This window comes from Nannospalax galili, unplaced genomic scaffold (genome assembly GCF_000622305.1).
Source record: "Nannospalax galili isolate Female #2095 unplaced genomic scaffold, S.galili_v1.0 scaffold3, whole genome shotgun sequence".
Classification (NCBI taxonomy): Eukaryota; Metazoa; Chordata; class Mammalia; order Rodentia; family Spalacidae; genus Nannospalax; species Nannospalax galili.
Genome location: NW_008351466.1, coordinates 822,122 through 844,425, shown reverse-complemented (window position 1 = coordinate 844,425; position 22,304 = coordinate 822,122). Strand labels below are relative to the sequence as shown.

The following is a 22,304-nucleotide window of genomic DNA, read 5'->3' as shown; positions in this document are numbered from 1 at the left end:
CTGCTGAGTTTTCTAATATATGTGGTTATGTTACAAACTAAGGATCAGGTGTGCAACTCTGAAATTCCAGAGAAAATTGGGTTCTAAATAGCTTAATTATAGCTGAAATGACAGCAAGAGACTTTTGGATGCATTGCCATCCTTATAAGGACGGGCAATGTTTGACACATGTTGTTGAAGGAAGAATTTAATTGATAACTAAATAGTCAAAGAGGTTTCTTAAAGTGGAAAGCCACTGTTCAGGGCACTGTGAGAAGCTTCTTAAAGACCCAGGGCAAAGGGATGGGCATGAGGTCTCCAAGTCCTTTTCTAAGCCTAGGAGTCTAAGAATGAGGTCAAGCCACTTAAACCACGTCTCACCTCTTGCTAGCCACCCAGTGAATCAGATGGCAATGGCTCTGCAGGCTCGTCCCTAGCTTCCTCTCCACAGCAATCAGAAGGTAGTCACCCTCGGGAGAAGGGACGGACTACTCCAGACACGGAAGCTGCAGGTAAGGTCTGCTGCCCCATCTAGCCCCTTCCTCTAGGGATTTGTCCTACCCCAGTCTTCCTGCCCAATGTTCTATTAGAGCTGAGATTAATTTCTCCTCATGGTTTTGAGCTTAGGGTTGAGAATAATTTGTTTATTAACCGTTTCTTTCAGATGTTTCTTCTAAAAATGTGTAGTGAGCACCTCCTACATACTAGGCATTCCAAAGGGAGGATGCAATCCTCTGGGCCCACTACTCAGCCAGCAGCATCTGACCTTGTCCTACTGGCTTCTTTCCTATACAGGAATCTCAAGTTCTCTTTCGAAATCTCTCTATCTCTCTCTCTCTCTCTCTCTCTCTCTCTCCCAACCTAGATGATGTGGGGTCAAAGAGCCAGGATGTCAGTCTGTGCTTTATACAGATCTCTATTGCTCTCTCTAAATCTCTCTCTCTCTCTCTCTCTCTCTCTCTCTCTCTCTCTCTCTCTCTCTCTCTCTCTCCCAACCTAGATGATGTGGGGTCAAAGAGCCAGGATGTCAGTCTGTGCTTGGAGGACATTATGGAGAAACTCCGCCATGCCTTCCCCAGTGTGCGAAGCTCTGGTGTGACTACCAACACCCTGCTGGCCTCTTGATGGAGTCAGATCCCCATCCTGTAGTCCACAGTCCTCTCCTGGTTCTTGTCAGTGTCTTCCCTCAGCTTTTGTCCAACTTTCCCACTCCCAACTGGCCCCAAATTCCTCAACCAGAGATATGTGGGCTTGGGCAACAACAGGGATCTGATGGTATGTGAGGTGAAGTGGGGAAATCAGGTGGGAAGGAAAAGTGTGATTCTTCTGACTCTAGAATTGTGTCCGTCAGTCCTCATGTTTGTACTTGTCCTTGTGTTGCCCAGCTGTTGTAGCCCAGACAAATGATACTTGTCCATCCAAATGAGGAGCAGAGAATTGTCTTGCAGAGCTAAGCAGTGTCCACTGGCCCCCTGCCTTTCTTCATGGAATCATGGAGAGGGAGAAGCCTTTTGGCCCCAGGGTATCTGCATTCTGAATCCCCAGAGCTTAGTCCTAGTCTTTGTCCCAGTTGAGGGAGGCAAATGGGTAACCCTGAGATACTCCTTCAAAGTGCCCATGAAGAAGTCTGGACAGTGTGTCCTATTATTTCAGCTCCAGGACCTAGTTCTAGCCTTCTGAAGTCTACCTACATGTTGTTTTCCCCTCCAGCATCTTTAATTCCTTCTGCTACAGTCCCTGGCAGACATTTTTTGATGGGAAAACAAGTCATTGTGGGCACATGTCCACCTTACATTTGAAAACATTAAAGAAACACTTGTGGGTTTATATTTTTCTCCCGATCCTCCTCTTTCCTAAAGGCCTCGGCATCCCAAGAGACTCACAGAGATGCTCTGGAAACCCAGCTGAAGTCTCTCTTTGGTCTTCCAAGTCTGTCCTCACAGAGCTGGGGGAGGAGTGACAGCTTTTTCAGCAAGGGGACCTTATTGTCCCTCCTTGGGTGAGAAAGAAGACACCCTCTCCTGGAGAACTTTTCCTGCCTGACACTCTCCAGGTTATAGCCCTTCTACCTTAGCCTAGATCAGGTGAAGTGGCTTATTGCCCCCAGCTATTCATAGGACAGTTACAACTGACCACCCTGAATAGTGGTACCTTCCTAGGAGCTACTATCCATGAATCTGAAAGCTGGCCACATTCCATCCAGACAGCAGCAAGGCCTTTCTGTACATAAAACTATTTCTAAGTCTGAAAGGTGACTCCAACCCTCAAAATGAACTTACTCTTCCTGGGCAACATACACCATGACTCCTTTGTCTAGCAACTGTTCAAAGTAGAGAATGGGGGTGGGAGGAGTGAGTATGGGAACCTGGACCAAAAACATAGCCCACTTAGACTGCTTTCTACAGAGAGGAGCTTTTTCCCCACACCCCTGCAATCGACTTAATTTGCCTGAGTTCATATACATGCATATCTATTCTACATATTTACTGTACATCAGTGCTCTCACAGCCTCACGCACACATTAAATTCTAGTACCGCTTGAAGAATTAATGTTCTGCCTTGATATTTGTTAGTCTCAGCCTCTGACTGGAAAGATAAATGCATCCTGGATGTTCCCCTAGATTGTCTCTCTTCATTGATATTTGAGATGAGCTGACCTTAAGACCAAAGCAACAGAAGTGTGTGGTCGCAGAGCCATCTAACAGGAATAGTCATTTTGTCTCTTATTGCAGACCTTGTTCCATTGAGACCGGGGCCTTAGGTGAATTTACCTGGCCATCCCTAACCAATGTTTCAGGTAGCAAAATAGGGTACATCTAAGCTGTAAACAACCCATGCAGAAAAGAAGGAACAAAAGTTATATGTTAACCACAGAATACATCCTCTGGTCTGTATCAGTTCCTAAGGTCTGGATCAAGGCCTTGAAGAAAGCAGTGGGTGCTACCAAGGTCAGGATGGATTGAAACTATTAGAGTGTTGTGTTATAAACAAGCCATGGTCAGCAGATGAAACAGCTGGGCACCTAAACTGATCTATTCCAGGGAGGTAAGGCAACAGCTTGAGTCTAGAAGTCAAGACTGCCTCCTCCCCAACCTTATCACAACATATGACTCAGTATTTGGTGAGGTCTCTGGGCAGGAGAACTGGCTATCTTCATGCATGGTGAGCATTTTGATAGACAGGTATCAAACATGGAACTAGGTCATCAATCAGAGTGAGGCATTTGTGTAGGGACCTAGATTATAGACAGGATTCAGATAAAAGAAATTTATTGCAGGACAGGAAACTCAGAAACTTTTAAATATGTGCCTGCCTATGCCTTCGGAGTGCAAAAACTGTGGAATAACCTTATATCAGGAGAATCCTTTCTTTCACCTCCACCCTACCCAACAGCTCTTAGGCTGTTGAGGGTCTGTGATAACTGCATTGGGCCAAGCATGGGGGGGAAAGATGTAGATCTTGTTATGTAGGATTTGTGTTGGAGGTAGTCCAAAGCAGCAGGTTAAGACTGAATTCTCACTAAGGGAGTCACTGGCAATTTGTGATCTTGTGTTTACCTGTAATGCCTGAGGTGAGTATACTGCTTAAGGGCACAGTGGCAGTCATGGCTACATGTGTGGGCAGTCTACCTGAAGTGAGGAAAATGGCTCCTTGGGCACTGTGAGTCCACACTGGGGTTGAATGTAGGAAAATATGTTCTATGTTGTTGGATATGTTATGTATTATGTCTCCTACAGGAGTGATGTGTAATGTATGACTCTGTACTGGAAGGTGGAGAAGGAGTTTCTGGGTTGGTAGTCTAAGGAAAACCTGACTTGTGGGATTAGCATCAGCCATGAGGAATGTGTTTGCTGGAGTTGTCAAATAGTGCAGGCAATTTATTCTTGACAGAATTCGATGGAGGAAAGTCAGCCATTAGGAGGTACCTGTGCTTCCAGCTAGAACAGAGTAGATTCACAGTGACTGGAATTGTTTGGGAAGGCTGACTGGCTAGAGGACATGAGGCTCTGATACAGCTCCCTAGAGTTTTTCATCCAGGAGTGCATGTACCCTCCCCTTTAAAATGCAAAAGCTGGAATCAAGGCTCAAATGTTTCTTTCAAGGCCCAAAGTCAGGCAGTCCTTCCCTATGGAGAAACCTGTTTAAGTTTCAGGTGTTTCAGGAACTGGCCTGACAGGCCACCATAAGAAGAAACCAAGGGACAAGGCAGAATCCAAGCCTGCTAGATCTTTTCGCACCAGATTAATTTTAAGGAATACCCTTGCTTCCTGGGATATGTGTTTAAAAGGGTTTAGAGTTTCCGTGCCCAGCTTTAGCTTGGAGTGTTCTTTGAACTCGCAGTTTCAATGGCAGAGTTATGGCCTTTGGGACCGCTTCTGGTCAGTTATTCATGCAACTTCGCTTGGTGTAGTTGATAGATAACCAACATAGTAGTTGCCTTAACATGAACAGTCCTGGGAAAGAACGTGGGGGCATCGCCCTAGGGCTATTAAAACAGCCCCCCGGCTGGGCAGCCCTATCTTTGGGCTTCCCTGCCAAATCCTGGCACATGACACAATGATTCCTTACTGTTTTACCACCAATGACTCTGGGAGAGGGAAAGACTTAAGGCCAGGTCTCCTTTCCCAGTGTCCTTTTCCCACAGCTGCCATACCAGGAAAGAGACCTGCTGAATGTCCTTGCTGTCCCCATGGCAGTATTAAGGGCAGACTGAAGCCTGCTATGCTGCTTGCTGCCCACAAGAACTGCTCACAGGATGGGAATTAGAGAAGGGATTTGGGGGGAGGTTTCCAGGGTGGCATGCAAACGTGCAGAAGTTGGGGACGAAGGGTTGGGACTGGGAGCAAATGGGTTAACTTCAATTGCCACTCACTGTGGTGCTTTTCCCATTTTCCTTGAATTCTGCTTTGAAAAGAATAAATTTGTATTTGTTTACTTTGGTTCCTCTGGTTATTCTGATTATGCTATTCCATACCTTTCCCTTATTTGAGGGTGGGAAGAGAAGAAGATGGATCAAGAGTCCACAGGAACACTGCAAAACAGGCCACTGTTACCTGGATTGGTGACCCCTCAAGTACCCCATTCCAAAAGGGAGAACTTCCCTCAGGGGATGAGGTCTGTGTAGTAATGATTCATAACTTTTATCCTCATCAACCTGAGGAATTTTCTAAGCAGGTAAAGCAATATAAGAAAAATCAGGGCACTGAAATTATATTTATTTAATTAAAATTAAAGTTTATCCTTTATTCTGAGATTATGGCTGTGTGTATTTTGAAGTTAAAATGTTGCCATTTTATTTTAGTTTTCTTTAATGTTGTTTCATGACAGAATAAAGCTCTGTTAGTTCTTCCCCATCACCGACTTTTCTTCCCTTGCCAGTCAATAATAATATTATTCAGTAGGAATACATGCCACATATATAAGTTTACATTTTCTAGCACATCTAAAAAGTAGGGTAAATTAATTTTAGTGTTTTAGCAGACTCAACAGATACTATCTGTTTGGCTATTAGTTGATAATATTATTTATTATCAATTAAAGAATTATTGGACTACTTTACTTTTTTCTAGTCTTCAGAGTTGCCAGGATGTCAGCTGGTAAAAACAAAAAGAAACAAGATACCCAGACAGATACAATTTATTACTTATAGAGAGAGCAAAAACAGAATTAGTAGTGGTATAAGCTCCCTGGGTCCTTTTGTCCCGAATGATGATGCAGAAATTCTAAGGGTCATATGACATGTAACATGAAGGGTGTAGATCCCCTGGGGTTGAGTAGCCAATTCTATACTGTAGCTGAGCAGTTCTCTGGCCTAACAATGACCCCATCAGGCAGAAAGATTTATACCCTATGAGAATGATAAAGGCAGATGAGAAACTGCATCATGGTAACCTCCTTTGGGAGGCAAGGGAGAAACAGTGTTGTAGCCACTTTCACAAGGCTACCTATCTTCACAAGTTCTGAGGTCACAAGGTGTTTTGCCAAGACCCGAGTCAGCTTGTGGCTGAGCTTTATCTATATGACTCACAAAGATAGTGCAAGATTGGCAAGGTGTCAGCATCCAGCAGTTCCCCAATAGAAATCCAATGTACAGTATATATGTACACGCATCTCAATTAGGACTAGCTATGTATTCGGTGCTCAAAAGCCACACATGGCTAGGAGATACCCTATTAGAGAGCACATATCTGTAATGTGAAGCAATCACTAAGCCATGGTGTCTTAGTTGTTTCTCCATTGCTGTGACAAAACACTCTGACCAAAACCAACTTGGGGAGGAAAGGGTTTATTCAGCTTACATCTCCCAGGTCGCAGTTCATCAGGGAGCCCAAGGTAGGAACTCAGGGCAGGAACCTGGAAGCAGGAGCTGGAGCACAGGCCATGGAGGAATGCTGCTTACTGGCTTGCTCTCCTGGCCCCTGCTCAGCCTGCTTTCTTATACAACACAGGCCCACCTGCCCAGGGGTGGCACCACCCACAGTGGGCTGGGCCCTCCCGCATCACTCAATAATCAAGAAAATGCCCCACAGACACGGCCAAAGGCCAGTCCAATAGAGGCAATTCCCCAACTGAGGATTCCTCAACCCAGGTGTGTCAAGTTGACACTAAAGCTATCCAGCATACACGGCAAAGGAAAACTTCATGAGGTATTAGTGTGCATATACATCAGAGTTCATGTGTATATGTGTGTGTCAAGGTTGGAGAGTCACAGCAGCAAAAGCTTTGTGATAAGGACAGTGGTAAAACACTCCCCAGGGGTTGCATTGAGAACTGGCACTACAGGATATAGAAGAGCACTCAAGATGTACTAATTTTTCTTTGTCCCTTTGTGTTATCTGCTCTACTACCCTGCCTCTCAGCAGAGTTCTGGTCGCTTAAGCTACAGTATTGGACAGAGGCCAGATGAGGGGCCTTCTACCTCTCCTGTGTGCCACCCTCAGTGCCTCAGCCTGACTAGCAACGTGCTCTTTAGATCTTTCTGTTGCCGTCCTCTGCCTTGGTTTACCTGGAAGACCTATCTTCCATTCAAACTCAACCTCTTTGTCTACTTTCTGCCTTAACACATAATTCTTTCCCCCGTTATCTTTCTCTTTATTCACAGCTTTTAAGTTCTAGGTTCTGGGAAAAAAAGTTTACATCATTTTTGTTTTTCTCTCCTAATCTCAGCTTTATTTTCTTTGGACATGCTTGTTTTGTTTTGTTTTTAACAGGCCACCTAGAACTCACTATATAGACCAGGCTAGCCTCGATCTCACAGAGATCTACCTGCCTCTGCCTCCCAAGGACTGGGATTAAAGGCACGCACCACCATGCCTGGCATTGCTTATGCTCTTTAGTCCTACTTCTTTCCACACGTTCCCCTCAGCATTCCTGCTGTCTTCACCCCACTTTCCCAGGCCCCACCCATGTATACTGTCTTCGTCTTCTCTTCCCACTGCTTATTTTGACTTGGATAGAGCATTATAAGTGCTGCAGAGAACCTAGGTGTACATTTCTTAGAGCAGCACTCACTGTTTTTCCATTAGTGCCTGACCTGGGACTAGCTGGGATACTTCCAGAAAACCCCAAGGGGCATCTTGGTGATAAACATTATCACCTTTGATAAGAGGTGTAGAACCTACCCAGAGTGGTATTACAATCCTGTATTCATTCTACTACCATAATTCAGTTGAGACTGTGGAGCTACCATTAGTGGTAATTCTCTGTCTCCTCTCTCCACAGCCCAGTGTTATGTAGTTACAGTAGGTGGCTTGCTTCCCTCCCAAGACACAGACTGTTTTGTAGCCTAAGAATTTTTTGGAAGGATACTCTAGTAGTGATGGTATCTTCCCATTTCCTAATCCCCAAATGCTACAGTGTAAATGCATACACCAAAAATTTATATGTTAAAATATCACCTACAATGTGGTGGTCTTAACATGTGGGGTTTTTAAGTGGTGACTAGTTCATGAAGGCCTGATTACCAAGACCTGAGGGAGCTTTTTTGCCCCTTCTTCCATGTAAAGATGCTCAATAAGTCACCATTTGTTGGGCTGGTGAGATGGCTCAGTGAGTTAAGGCACTTGCTGCTAAGCCTGACAACCTGAGTTTGATCCCCCAGATCCACGTGGTGGAAAGAGAGAACTGACTTTTCCAAACTGTCGTCTGACTTCCACCCATGCGTGCATGTGTGTGGCAGCACACTCACACACACTAAGTAGATAGATAGACAGACAGATTAAATAAATAAATAAAATGTAATTTAAAAAAAGAAGTCATGCGGGCTGGAGAGATGACTCAGTGGTTAAGAGCACTGACTGCTCTTGCAGAGGACCCAGGTTCGATTCCCAGAACCCACATGGCAGCTAATAACTGTCAATTCCAGGGGATCCGATGCCTTCTTCTGACCTCTGCAGGCATTGCACGACATGGGTTCATTTACACATGTGCAGGCAATACACTCATACACATAAAAATATTTTTTTAAAGCAAAGAAGTCATGGGACCAGAGAGATGGTTCTGCAGTTAAGAGCACTAGCTGTTCTTGCAGAGAACCTGGGTTCAAATTCCAGCACCCACATGATGGCTAACAACCGTCTATAACTCCAGTTGCAGGGGATCCACCTTCCTCTTCTGTCCTCCACAGGCACTGTATGACAAGGTAGAGAACTGACTTCTCCAAATTGTCCTCTGACTTCCACCCATCGTGGACCATGCAGGCATAACACTCATACACATAAAATAAAAATAATGTGACCATTAATGGATTCGTACAGGTCTGTAAGCTGCATCTTTATGTCCGGTGGCCAGGTTGCCATATCATCTTTAAGGCAGATATATATATATATATATATATATATATATACAGTTCTATGGCACTCTGGGATAGAATGCACCTATTGGTGCCTTAATATTAGATTTGTTATTCTTCAAGAGTTTGAGCAATAAATTTATATTATTTATAAATTACTCAAGTTTTAATATTTTTGTTACATTTGCTGGAATGAACCAAGACAAAGTTTACTGATTTTTTAAAAATATGAACCTGCTTATTGTGAACAGAGTTTAATAAACTGAGAGCATTTAGGGCGCTAAGGTTTAGCTTAGTAACACAGTACTTTCCTAGCATGTGCAAAGCCTTGGGGTTTGACCATCAGCACCACCAAAAAAACTAGCAAAAATCTGTTTAAAAGAAACTATTTATTTATTTATTTATTTTTGCTTAAAGAACACACACCAAAAATTCATAACAAAATAGCTTAAATCACCCTAAGTAATCTGGGGTGTGAAGGAAGTCTTCATAGGCATTATAGCAATCTAATTTTTCTAGTCCTTTCTAATGGGGGTTACAATTGGGAGACTTAGAATAAGGGTAATGTCTTTGCTCTAACTGTTCTCTTAGCTAAATAACAACAACCAGCTACAGCCCTAAAAACACAATACTATAACAAAGGTACATAGCAAGAAATCATCCCTGAGTAGGAAAGAGATCTTTTACCTGAATGGAGAACAGGACACAACCTAATATTAATTGATGAGATATAGGCACTTAATTATGACAGAGCCTACTTCATAGAAATTAGGGTGAATTATTTTGTTTTGATCTCTCTCTCTCTCTCTCTCTCTCTCTGTCCTTTGTTTTGGTTTTGGTTGGTTGTTTTTTGAGCCAAGGTCTCATTTTGTGGCCCAGGTTGGCCTTGAATTTGTAAGCCATCAGTTTCTGTCTTTCTACTGTTGGGATTACAGGAATGTGCTACCATGCCTGACAAATCAATTATTTTCTACATTGGAAATACTTAAAATGGAGTTTAGGAAAGCTAATATATGCAAAACAGCTATGCAGTCTTCTATGCCACCCCATCTTCTGCAAGCATGACTGAAGGAACTCATAGAACCATGAATACATGTAAAATTCTCAAACTGACAAAGAGAAACAACGTTGAGAAACTCATGTTGAGTGGGGTCTTTAAACGGATCATATAGTTTCTACATTTTCCTTCTATATGACTATGATCTTCAAACTTATATATTACAACTACTGAAAATGATTCAAAGAAACATACACATGTTGTTTCAAGATAAAGTAACAGAGGAATAGAAGTCTGTGGTTTCACTCAGTCTTCAGTCTGGAAGGTGAATTCGCTTTATGTACCAGACTGATGGCTCTCCCTCACAAAATATTTCAGTTGTTCCTGTAGATAATAGATCTGTAAGGAGAGAGTAGGAGAAGGAAAGAGAAACTTTTTATTTTATTTTATTTTATGTGTATGTGTGTATTGCCTGCATGTAAGTGCACCCGTGTCATGCAATGCCCATGGAGGACAGAAGAAGCTGTCGGATCCCCTGGAACTGGAGTTACAGACAGTTGTTAGCTGCCACATGGGTGCTGGGATTCGAACCCGAGTCCTCTGCAAGAACACCAGTGTTCTTAACTGCTGATCCAGCTCTCCAGCCCTGGAGAGAAACATTTAAAAAAACTATTTTTCTGTTATTCAAAATTCATTTTGAAAAGATTCCTTCATTTCAGTTTTAAAAGTATGAAGAAGCTCTTTTTACCAAGTCCAAAAGGTTAATAAATATTTATAACAGGAAAAAGTTATTTAAGAATATTAAAAGTAGGAAGATACTATCTATAGGCATTAATTAAGGCTGCCTAAATCATCCACATTATAGTTGAATTCCTCCACTTAAGGCTAATGAAGAAAAATTAGGTAATCCAACAATAGCATTCCTGGTTTGACATCCAACTTTTCTACCTGAGATGATGATGAGTTTTTCAACCATCCTTGGGTTATTTTGCCACATGTACAACTATTATTCTCTACCTCTTTTTTGTAAACATGAACTTAAACTTTCTTTGAACAGAGCATGATATTGGGATATAACTTCTGATATTTAAAATCCATGATTCATATTAATTTGAACTTTCGATGAGCATGATCCATATCTGAAAATACTGTCTAGTGCCTTTGGAGGTAAGAAGGTTAATGAATTCAAAGAAGTCAGGCAGGATTCTGCTAGAGAGTGGCCAGCCCCTAGATATAATCATAGGGTTGCAGCTAATGCACAAAAGTGTTCTAATATTCACCTGGAGCCAGTATTCAGAATAGCCTACAAACGAATCATCAAGACCATAAATTGGCACACCAGCAAAATACCCTCTCAGCATGACAGAGATCTTTGTTGCTTCAAATCTCACACCAGAGGAAAACAATGAACAAGCTAGCTGAATTCTTAAGATGTTTTACTTCATCTTAGTATTTCCTTATACAAATCAAAAAACAACTGTCACTTGGTATTTGTAAGATTACCTTAGTATTAAAATGTTCCAAAGAACAGCGACACAGTCAAGAACACAAGCATAATACTAGGACCATAATGATGTCTTTTTATTATACAGGACTTATAAAAGGAAGCTTAAAATTGAGCCCACTGAATATGCTTGCTATTGTTAAGAATCTATGCCTCTGTGAAAAATATACAGAGGTGACAGCTCACTATAAAGGAGAAAGGAGATAATATCACTGTAGCCCTATAAGTCAGATGATGAAGCAGTTGAGATACTCTGCCAAAATGAACACACTGGGTCCTATGACAAGTTTTTATTTAATTTTTGTAATTGTTTTAAACTTAAGTGTGTGTGTGTGGGGGGGTGCCCACATGGCACTGTGCACATGTGGGGATCAGAGGACAACTTGCTGGAGTCAGTTCTCTCCTTCTATCATGTGGGTCTGGGGATCAAACTCAAGTTGTTAGGCTTGGCAGGAAATGCCTTTACAAGCTGAGGAATCTCATTGGCCCTTTTAAAAGTTTTTATTAGCATATATTAATTATACATAATGGGCTTTCTTATGATAGTTTCATACACGTACATAATTTTACCCCTCTTTGCCCTCTTGTTTCCCTCCCACTCCAGTTAATCTCTCTTTTCCCAACTAGCCCCACTTCTATGTTCATGTTTCTTTTTTTGACCCACTGAGTTTCATTAGGGTTAGTTACAGAACTATAGGTGGTAGTTCGTTTATAGGAACATTTGTACCTTTCTGGTGTTGGCTGCACCACTGAGAAAATATCTCTACCTCTCCAATCAACTATATCTGTGTATGAATCCCTAGAGATGGATGTGGCCCCATGACTTACTCCCCCTTCAATTGAAGGGTGTTGGCAGGCCCAATCTTGTGTAGCTCTTAAGCAGGTAATCACAGCTACTTTGAGTTGAAGAGTACAACAACTACGTCATGCCCAGAAGTCACTGTTCTATATCAGCCCCTCCCCAATCCCGGTTCCTCTGGCTATAAATTCTTTCTGTCCTTTTTCCATGATATTCCTGGAGACTTAGAGGGTGTGTTATAGATATTCTAGTTATGGCTGGGTATCCTATAGTCATTTATTATCTGGACTTTGGTCAGTTACTGCTGACCACTCATGCCAAGTTTCAGTTGCTGTTTCTAGCTATCTTACAAAACATTTACCAATTTGGTTAGAGTCCTAACCAGTCAGCAATCTGATAATGTTCTACTCATGCTTTCTAAGTTGGATGTCATGGGTCTTTTATGGTATAGGATGTAATTTATTTTAAACTTCAAATGGGGGGGTTGGAGAGATGGCTCAGCAGTTAAGAGCGCTGACTGCTGTTGCAGAGGACCTGGGTTTGGTTCCTAGTACCTAGATGGCAGATAACAACCATCCATAACTCCAGCTCCAGGGGATCTGATGCCCTCTTCTAAACTCTGTGGGCACTGCAGGACATGGGTGCACTTGCATACATGCAGGTAAAACACACACATAAATACAAATAAACAAATAAATTTTTTTTTAAAAAAACTGAAAGCTCCAAAGTTCAGATGATTAAATTCAGAGATATATACCATCTTTGAGATGAAGAGAACATTCATTTTTGATTGTTCCTGACCAGCAAAGATTTTTAGTCTGTGAACTAAAAGGACAAGACTTAAACAATCCTCTACTTCACAGCTACCAAATGGCTGTAATGGTTAGCTGCAGTAATTCAGTTGAGTACCCCAGTTTTTCCCCTTTTGTAGACTCTTTCTCCTACGTCCCCCAAAGGATAGTTTTTCCCTAGCTTCAGACTTCTTGCTGAACTTGGCTATGTCAACCTGGCTAACTCATTAAACCCCACATCTTCAATGATCATTTCTATGTATAGTTCTCCAATACCCCATTTTTCAAAACCACTTCAAATTAAACTTGCCATCTTCTCTACCCTTCACCCATCCAAATCCTCTTCCTGATATTTTAATTTCAGTTAATGGCACATCATTTCCCAATTAATCAGTCTTTGGACTCATCTTCGTTCCCATTTCCGCCTGATAACTTTGCTACAATATGGACCTGGACTGTGCCCTAAAGGTCTATATGTAAAAGGCCTTGTCTCCAGCCTGTGGTACTTTTGGAAGTAGTGGAATCATTAAGAGGTAGGGGCTAGCAGGATATCTTAGGTCATTTAGAATATGCCCTCAAAGGTAATTATGGGATCCTGGTTTCTTCCTCTCTCTTTTTTGCTTCCAAGCCCATAAATGTTATGTAGCTAGATAGTAATTAGCAGACCTGAAGGCCACTAAGGCTAAATCCCTCCTGCAGCTTTGGACCTCAATCCCACTTCCCTGGTAACACTAGAAATGGAAGCGTCACAATTGCCCCTCCTCGGGATTTAAAATGTCATATGAAAAGGACTTTGGGGAAGCACAATAAGGGAAAGGTATCTTCTGTCAAAAGAATACAATCTGTGTTTTATCTCTGGCCCAGAGTGAAGACATTACATTCTGATTTGCCCTAGAGGTTAGAACATTATATACTATTGTTCACCCCACCTTTAAGAATTAATCCAGCAGGGCCTGTCAGTCACCTGGCCAGAAGACCACCCCTTAGGATGGCTGATTCACCTGAAGAGATGCTAAGGAGATGAGAATAATCCAGCAGGGCCTGTCAGTCACCTGGCCAGAAGACCACCCCTTAGGATGAAGAGATGCTAAGGAGATGAGAGGAATAATTACCCCCTTAATGAGATAATATACTTAATCCCTCTCAGAAGCACCAATGACATTGCTTACAGAGCCTGTCAAGCAACACTGCTAAGCCTACCCACTTTTCTGAGTTCTAAATCAAAAAGTGTAGCTTTTCCTTTCATTCTTTCTGCCTCTTTTTTTGTATGCAGGCCAAAAGCCTAAGCATGCTCTCACAGGCAGACTGGGCTTTCTCGTTGTTTCTCTGAAGAGACCCCCCCTCCCCCACCGCAGCCTTTTCTACAGCTGCTCACTGACTTCCAAGTCTACTCCGAAGGCATGACTTTCCCTCCTCCTCTTCATCTCGCTCTTCCCAACAGCTGCTTACCCTGTTGTTTTTCTCTCAAACTTTAATAAAATAGTCCTTAAGTTATCTTTGGAGTCCATTTTAAAAATTATTTTATTAAAAGACTAAGAACACATAAATGGGAACCCTTATTTTCTTGGTAACACAATGTAAGTGACTTTACCATGTAATCCTCACCATGCTGTGCTACCTTGTTAGAGGCCTAAAACAAAGGAGTCAATACTCTTGGACCTAAATCTCCAAGCTGTGAGTGAAAATAAACTAGTTCTCTTTATAAGTGGTTTATCTCAGGTTATTTGTTACATTAATGGAAAACTAATTCAAAAACTAATCCAAGTAAGGGTTTATGGAAGTGACTTTTACACTATGGACCTACCTCTGGACAAATGCCTTTTACTTAACTTTACAAACAAAAAGTTAATCTTATTAGCTTGTTTATAACATAGACAAACTCACTGAGCCATGTGCTTCTCTCGTGACCTGGTCATATAGCTTTAATCCCTCATAACCCTTCCTTGCCCTTAAGACTTAAAATAGTGTATAAATGTATGTCTGTTTGTTAACACATCAAGCACTGTGAACAGTGCTTATCTCATTGCAAACAATGAGAGAAACTGATATCGTCAAGATCTAGGGGTCAAAAAAGAGCAAAATTCTTTGATAAGGGTCCAATTTTTACTTCCCCATTGTATGCTGGATATACTGTTTTAATTAAATATAGAATGAGATCTTGTTCTGGAGCACAGTTCTGAGAGGAAGTTAAAGGAACAGGCTCTCAGTAGTTTGGGTCCACTCTTGGCCTTAAAATCAGTAAGAGTTGGGTTGTCATTATTAAGGTAAAACCATAATGTGGTATCAAATAGTAAATGCCATATTTTAGTTTTGTTTCCCATCTTCTACTAGTCCCTCCCCACTCTAATTAATCCTCTATACTGATGGCAGAGAAATCACTTTGAGTTCCTCCCTTACACATATTCAGACAAAACACTCACAAATAAAACAATAAATAAAAATATTAAAAAATATATGCAGTCAGCTAGATGGCTCAGTGGGTAAAAGTACTTGCTACACAAGCTTGATGATCTGAGTTTTATCCCCAGTACCCCTGTAAAGGTGGTGGGAGAAAAACAAATCCACAAAGTTGTACTGTGAGTTCCATATATATGCTGTGGCATGTACATATGTGGTGGCCCCCACCACCACAAATTTTAAAAAAGTTTTAAACATCTGGATCCCCATTAAGCCATAGTATACCCAGGTTTACCAGGAAATGTGGGTAGGAGTTGGGTTCATGATCTTCATTTATAAAATCATAAGTACTGATAAAAGAAGTAATGCTTTGAAAGGTTCTGGTTCTGGACCAGCTCTAGGTCATAAACCAGCTCCCTTGAGTACACACAAGATGAAACATCAGTCTATCTGTAAATTTAAGCAAGCTGTGTTAGATAAGATGTGAATGTTGCTGTACTCTTCTATAAGTACCATTTATTATGTGACATGAATAAACGTGTTGGTGAGATGCATATCTAAGGATGTGTAGTTTATCTATGCAACTGATTATTATTTGGTTTGAATAGTGACTCACATATACCTTTAAAATATTATACTAAGTAAAAGAAGCCAAACATAAAAGACTGTATACTGTATACAAGTTCAACTTGTAAGAAATAACCAGAAGAGATATTAGATTAATAGAAGAATATTAGTGATATTAGTGGAATTTTTAGAGTAAGATGACAGATTGGAAGTTTCCTCTGTGTGACTAAATGAGAAGATTGAGGGTAATGAAGGCAAGACTATACTCCAAGGTAATAAACAAAGGAATTCACTACTTAGACCAGGCTGGCCTCGAACTCACAGAGTTCTGCTTGTCTCTTCCTCCTAAGGCCTGGGATTAAAGGCATCCGCCACCACACACTTTTAAAAGTTTAAATTATGGGCATGCGAGATGACTTAGTGGATAAATGTGCTTGCTGCCAAGCCTAACAATGTGACTTTGAACCTTGGGACCTACATGATAAAAGGAGAAAGCCCAATCCCACAAGTTGTCCTCTGATCCCCAAACACATGTGCCCCCCCACATATAAACACACACAAATAAATACCTAAGTGCAATAAAAAAGTAACCATAATAGTTTAAACCAGATGTGATTCCTCTGCTTAGAACTCAGCAAGGACTTCCTTAAACCCACTTAAAACTACAAACTATCTTTCTTATCCCGGCCTACAAGTCATATAACTTCTGCTTTATTTTCCAACCTTTTGTTAAGCAACTCTCTTTGTTACTTTAAATGGCCCCGAGGTCATCAAAGAAATCAAGGTTTCCCCCTATGTGAGACCTTGAATATGCTCTTCCCAAGAAGCTCTTAACCTCATTGTTTGTATGGACTTACCTTTCCAGTCTAAGCTTAAATATAATTCCTTCAGATAGGTTTGCCATCTTCTTGTAATTCAATTCAGGATTCTCCTTATTTTAATAGGAATACTGAAACCACCCCCTGCCCCTTCATAGCACTTCTTCTGAATTTGTTCCTCTGTATTTGTACAATTATTTGTTTACTGTTAATCTCTCCAGCAGACTGTTAGCTCTATGAGGACAAGTATTTTATCTATCTTATTCAACACTCTACATCCAGTGCTTTTTACTCCACATGTATTCAATAGCTGTCGAATGAATGGATTTTCAAAAAGATCTTGATTCACCCTGCTCTTCTCATTAAGAATATCTGTCTGCCACTATTCTTGTGAGATAAACAACCAGAAATTAGATTAGAGCTGGGTAAGAAATTCTTTGTATCAAACATTTTAACTTTTTCATTTTATTTTAATTTTATGTGTATGCTTTGCCTGCATGTATGTAAGTGCACCACATGTGTGTAATGCCCACAGAGGCCAGAGGAGGGGGTCAAATTCCCTGGAACTGGAGTTACAGATGATAGCTGCCAGGTGGGTGCTGGGAGCCCAACCCTGGTCCTCTGCAAAAGCAGCCAGTGCTCTTAACCACTGAGCCATCTTTCCAGCCCCAAATGTTTTATCTGTTTAAAAGCATGCTTCTTACCCGTTCACAGAGTTGTATTTCCTTTATGATAAGCTGTCCCAGGACAGACTGGAAATGACTCTGGAAAATAAATTTTATCAGTGATGAAAGATGTATCTCAAAGGAAAGAGAACCACAGATATAGTTTGTCACATATTTGATGAATAAAAAAGTTAAGCCTATAAAAGAGCACTCTTTTTGGAGAAATTGGAGCATAAAACTACCATCCCTTAACTACTGTGGCATTCTATCTTATATTATGAATTCTGCATCATTTTTTTCTTGTCTTAAAAGTAAATAGGTAAAATGTCTACTTACTACATTGTTCCTTTGGGTTACTGAAGAAGCTGGCTTGGAATCTGGCATAGATTCTTCCTTTATTTCCCCTCACTAGAGCAGAGCATTACTCCTCCTAACACTACACACAACCACACTACATATTTATGTATTTCTATTTGTAAACCACAGACACAGTACAATAATGTGAAGGATCTGAATATTTTAAAATATATCTATACCTATTATCTTTGGCTATTCTAAACAGCAGCAGGCAAAGTGGGTAGAGCTCTATGTCAAGTTGTTTCCCATTGACAACTATTGCCCAACAGAAAATAAAATCTTGTAAAGAAGTCTCTTATTGCTTTAGAATTTCCCTTACTATGAAGGAGGGAACAAACGTGGCATATGGATATATTTTCCTTTCTCTGAAATATGTTTTAATAAAAGTAAAATAATTCATTCTTATTCAGGCATACATGTTAAAATTTTAAAATTAATTTGATTCTCTTCACTGAAATGAATACATTTTGGCATAAACAAACAACAGGTGACAACCAATTATTGTGGTTCTTGGCAAGTTACTTAAACCTCTTTGAGTTTTAATTTTTTATAAAGTGGAAATAGTGACAGTATCTGTGTTTCAGGGATCTGAAGATGAAATGAAATAATGCATAGTTTTTACATGCTATTTATATAGTAAATGCTCAGTACTGACCATTATCTCAAGTTGCCTGGTCCCCTGATCAAAAATGCTTATTATTAGATGATCAAAATTACTCAGGTAAAATAAAACAAGGATTTTTTTAGTAGAAATTTCTAGGAAGTTGTTTAGGTTTATGAGAAACTAAATAATGGAGACATGAATGGAAACACAAAGATGGATTTTGAAAGTAAGATGTCAGGACTTCTCTATACCAGCCAACAAGAGCTTACCGTGAGGGTCGGGTTTGTCAAATCCCTAAGGAGATCCTTCTGTCGTTGTGCTTTTCTACGAACCCCTTGGAGTCTTTTTTCCTTGTACTCAATCAGCTTCTCAATTACTGTGACTGAGAGAATTTTTGTATATAAATATGTTTCGAGGAATGAACCAAGGTGAAAAGTCAAGTAAAACTCCACTGACCAAGCCTTCTCAAACTTACTTAGCCTTGCACCCAATGCACACTGCAAGCCATCCTTTTATACTGCCACCCACTTTGCCCAATGTCTTTTCCTCTGACTTACTCATTGAACTGCCAGGTTCATATGTATCACAGAGGCTAAATTCAGTAAATTTGGCGTGCAGCTCCCTTTCTAAAAGATCCTCTTCAGAACTCTTTCTTTCCTGCTGCTCCTCCTCTTCCTCCTCTTCCTCATTGTCATCATCATCGTCGTCTTTCTTTTCATCACTATCTTCATCCTCTATATTATCCTTATTCTCATTCTCTTGATCTTCATCATCCTCTAACTCAGTCTTTTTCTCTTGGCTCTCTTCATCATTCTTAGCCTCCATATCATCATCATGGTAGTTACTGCCAGAATCATTGATCTTCTCCCCAAACATAGCATGTTCTATTGATTTTAAGCAAGAGGAAGTTGAAACTCTCTGAAGCTTTGGAAATGACTGCCACCACAAATATAATTTCACATCTTACCATCAAATTCACTGGGCAACCAGTGAATTTTCTAAATTACTTTTCCTACTGGAGGATTATTCCCTTTGTGAAACAAGAACAAGGAATAGAAAACAGTAACATGCATTCATGTATTCAATTATCAAGATATTTAAAGAAGCTAAGGGTCCATAGAGACTTGAATAACAGGACGGATAAGATGGATAAGAGATTAGAATTCCAATCTAAAACCCTAAAAGAACAGGGGAACCAATAAGAAGGAAGAAGGACAAAGGCATCTCTTTTCTGTGACTGGTCTGTGAGTCTGTAGATCTGCCACACAGTCAACATCTGACCTATCTGAAGCTCTTCCTCTACCTTTACTAAAATACCTGATGAGGTAGGGTCACTCATTTGTGGGGTTATCAGAAAGCCTGGGATGCATCCCTGACTTTCTATTTCCATGGTTTCCTCATCTCTAATGACTTCCCATCCTGAAAGGAAGGTAGTAAAGGAAAAAGCAGGAAAGGAGAATATACAGTTGAAAGGGAAGTGGCTCTTTGGCTAAAAGTGCTATTAATATTGACTTTAGGCCAACTTTAGACCATTGTATCTGTATTCCTAGTGTGGAGTAGTGCCTTACAGTAAATTACACAAGTAAATAAATTTCTATTACATGTACTTACTGTCTCTGGCTAGAAAATAACATTTCAAAAATCTTAAGCTATACACATTAAAATTGGCACACAAACACCAGAAGTGAGGCTACAGATGTTGCTTAGTAATACAGTGTTAGCTAGCTTACCTAGCTTAGCAAAACTCTTGAGTTTGATCCCCAAAATGACAAACACACACAAAACAACCAACTAGCATTGAGGTCTATCAGCACATGCACATGAGGCAAAACAAACTATAGAAAAACATTTGGTATAAAGGATACGGATACTGGTGGCTTCACCATCTGAACACAGTAGTCTCTTCACTTCTTTTTCCACATCTGGAGGGTCAATGTACTGAAGCAAAGTGTGGAAGGAAATACCAATAGTGTCATTTAACACCCTATGTTTTATGTGAGTACCCTTTTCCTTTAACTAATAAATTCAAATGACTAGCCCCTGTTAAATGCTCACTCAACCAAAGTTCTACTTTAATTAGTGCTATTTATGAAGGAACCTTTACCCAAGATCTCTATTTTTGCATAGTAAGTTCACTTTTCAGTCAAACAAACCATTTGAAATATTCAATCGCTTCAGTTTGTAGCTCAATTGAAAAGAGTTGAAGCCCTTATGTCTTAGCAATTATTATCCTTGATTAATATTGGCAAAGAACAATAATTACATGTTAGTTATTTAGAGCTCATATGATTTAGAGATCCAAATTCCTAGACTTTTCCCCTATCTTTATTATTAGAGATGTTCATACAAAAACTGACTCTTAGATACACACTCCCCCTTGAATAGTTTTAGGCAATTATTTCCAAAGCAACTAAATCATGACACAAATAGAAATTAAGACTTTTGAGGAGAAATTCCAGTATTTCAAAGAATTGCAGCTACATTTAACCCTGGGCTCCAATAAATGGCTTCTGAAATGAAAATCAGGAAAAAAGCACTTTGTAATACACAGGGTCACTGGCAAAACTGTGTATTTTCCCCAGAAGTTGCTACTGGGCATTAATCAATGAATCACTTCTCTTTGAATAAATTCCATTATATGTATATAGGAACCAAGATTAGAAGTAAGAAAGAATGCTTAGAAGAAAACTGTAGTTTATTTGATTTGTTTGATACTGCTGAGATAATAGCTAAAGTACATTAAAAGTCAAGAACGAAGTTGGCTGCTCTACCTCACCAGAGCTGATTTTATCAATTCATTTTGTATCAGGGAACTATGAAATAAAGCACAACAAACAATGAAGTTATATTATGATTATTCTATTTAAGTAAAGCTTAAAGAGATCTACAACCATGCTTAGCTTATCTTTACCTTTAGTAGGCAATAAATGCTGTTGACTGACAGGTATAAAGCCACATCAATTACAAAACGCAACATAGAAAAGATCTAAATTCTCCCCAAATTGATCTACAAATTTAACACAATTTCAATAAAAATTCCATCAGGGAAATTATATATATATATATGGAAAGATATAGATTGTAAAATGGTTAAAACAATCTTAATGAAAAATGAAGTGGTAGCAATCAATCTTCTGATTTCAAGACTTACCACATTATAGTATCTGCACAGAGATCAACACATAGATCAGTGGAGCACAATAAAGAACCCAGAAATAATCTCATACAAATATTCCCAAGGAAGAGGAGGAGGAGGAGGAGTTGGAGGAAGAAAAAGAGGAGGAGGGGAAATCTTTAAGTAAAACTCATAGTTTTACAAAACTGAAATTTGGGGCTGGAGAGATGGCTCAGCAGTTAAGAACACTGGTTGTTCTTGCAGAAGACCTGGGTTCGAATACCAGCACCCACATGGCAGCTAACAACTGTCTGTAACTCCAGTCCCAGGGAATCCAACAGCCTCTTCTGACCTCCGTGGGCACTGCATGACATGGGTGCACTTACCTACATGCAGGCAATACACACACTACACATAAAATAAAAAAAATAAAATTAAAAAAAACTGAAATATATGTTGCAGGCTTAAATGTTAATTGTAAATTTTGTTTAAAATGCATAGGAGAAAAATCTTCAGTGTCTGGAATAGACAGACTCCTTAGATTTAACAACAAAAAGCAAGATCCTTTGAAAAAATAAATTAGGTACTAAAACTCAACAATAAGTGTTTGTGAGATGGCTCAGTGGCTAAAGGCGCTTGATGCAAAGCCTTACTATCTGAGTTCAATCCCTGAGACCCACATGGCAGAAAGGGAGAATTTACTCCACAACTTTTCATCTCCCCACACACATATACAAATTAAAAGCAAAAGCAAAACAAAACAAAACAGAAAACCCCAACTCAATAATATGAAGTCATTTCAGAAAATGAAAAAGAACCTGGGTGTGGTGGTACATGCCTATAATCCCAACACTCTGAAAGATGAGATAGGAGGATTGCTGTGAGTTCAAGGCCAGCCTGGGTTAATAGGAAGTGACAGG

General features: G+C 40.1%; 1 protein-coding gene across 6 annotated transcripts in view; it reads left to right on the top strand.

Annotated features, from left to right (window-relative positions):
* Positions 1-22,304, top strand: part of Drp2 (dystrophin related protein 2) — a 73,340-nt gene that overhangs the window by 47,985 nt on the left and 3,051 nt on the right. For 5 of the 6 annotated variants that reach the window (XM_008848334.1, XM_008848332.2, XM_008848330.2 and 2 more), the window contains 2 exons: positions 371-491; positions 980-4,946. In XM_008848334.1, the coding sequence (XP_008846556.1) occupies positions 371-491; positions 980-1,104 (246 nt within the window). In that variant the 3' untranslated portion in view covers positions 1,105-4,946. Of the gene's footprint in view, positions 1-370; positions 492-979; positions 4,947-22,304 lie in introns of those variants that run through there. The other variant, XM_017801997.2, reaches the window with a different exon arrangement.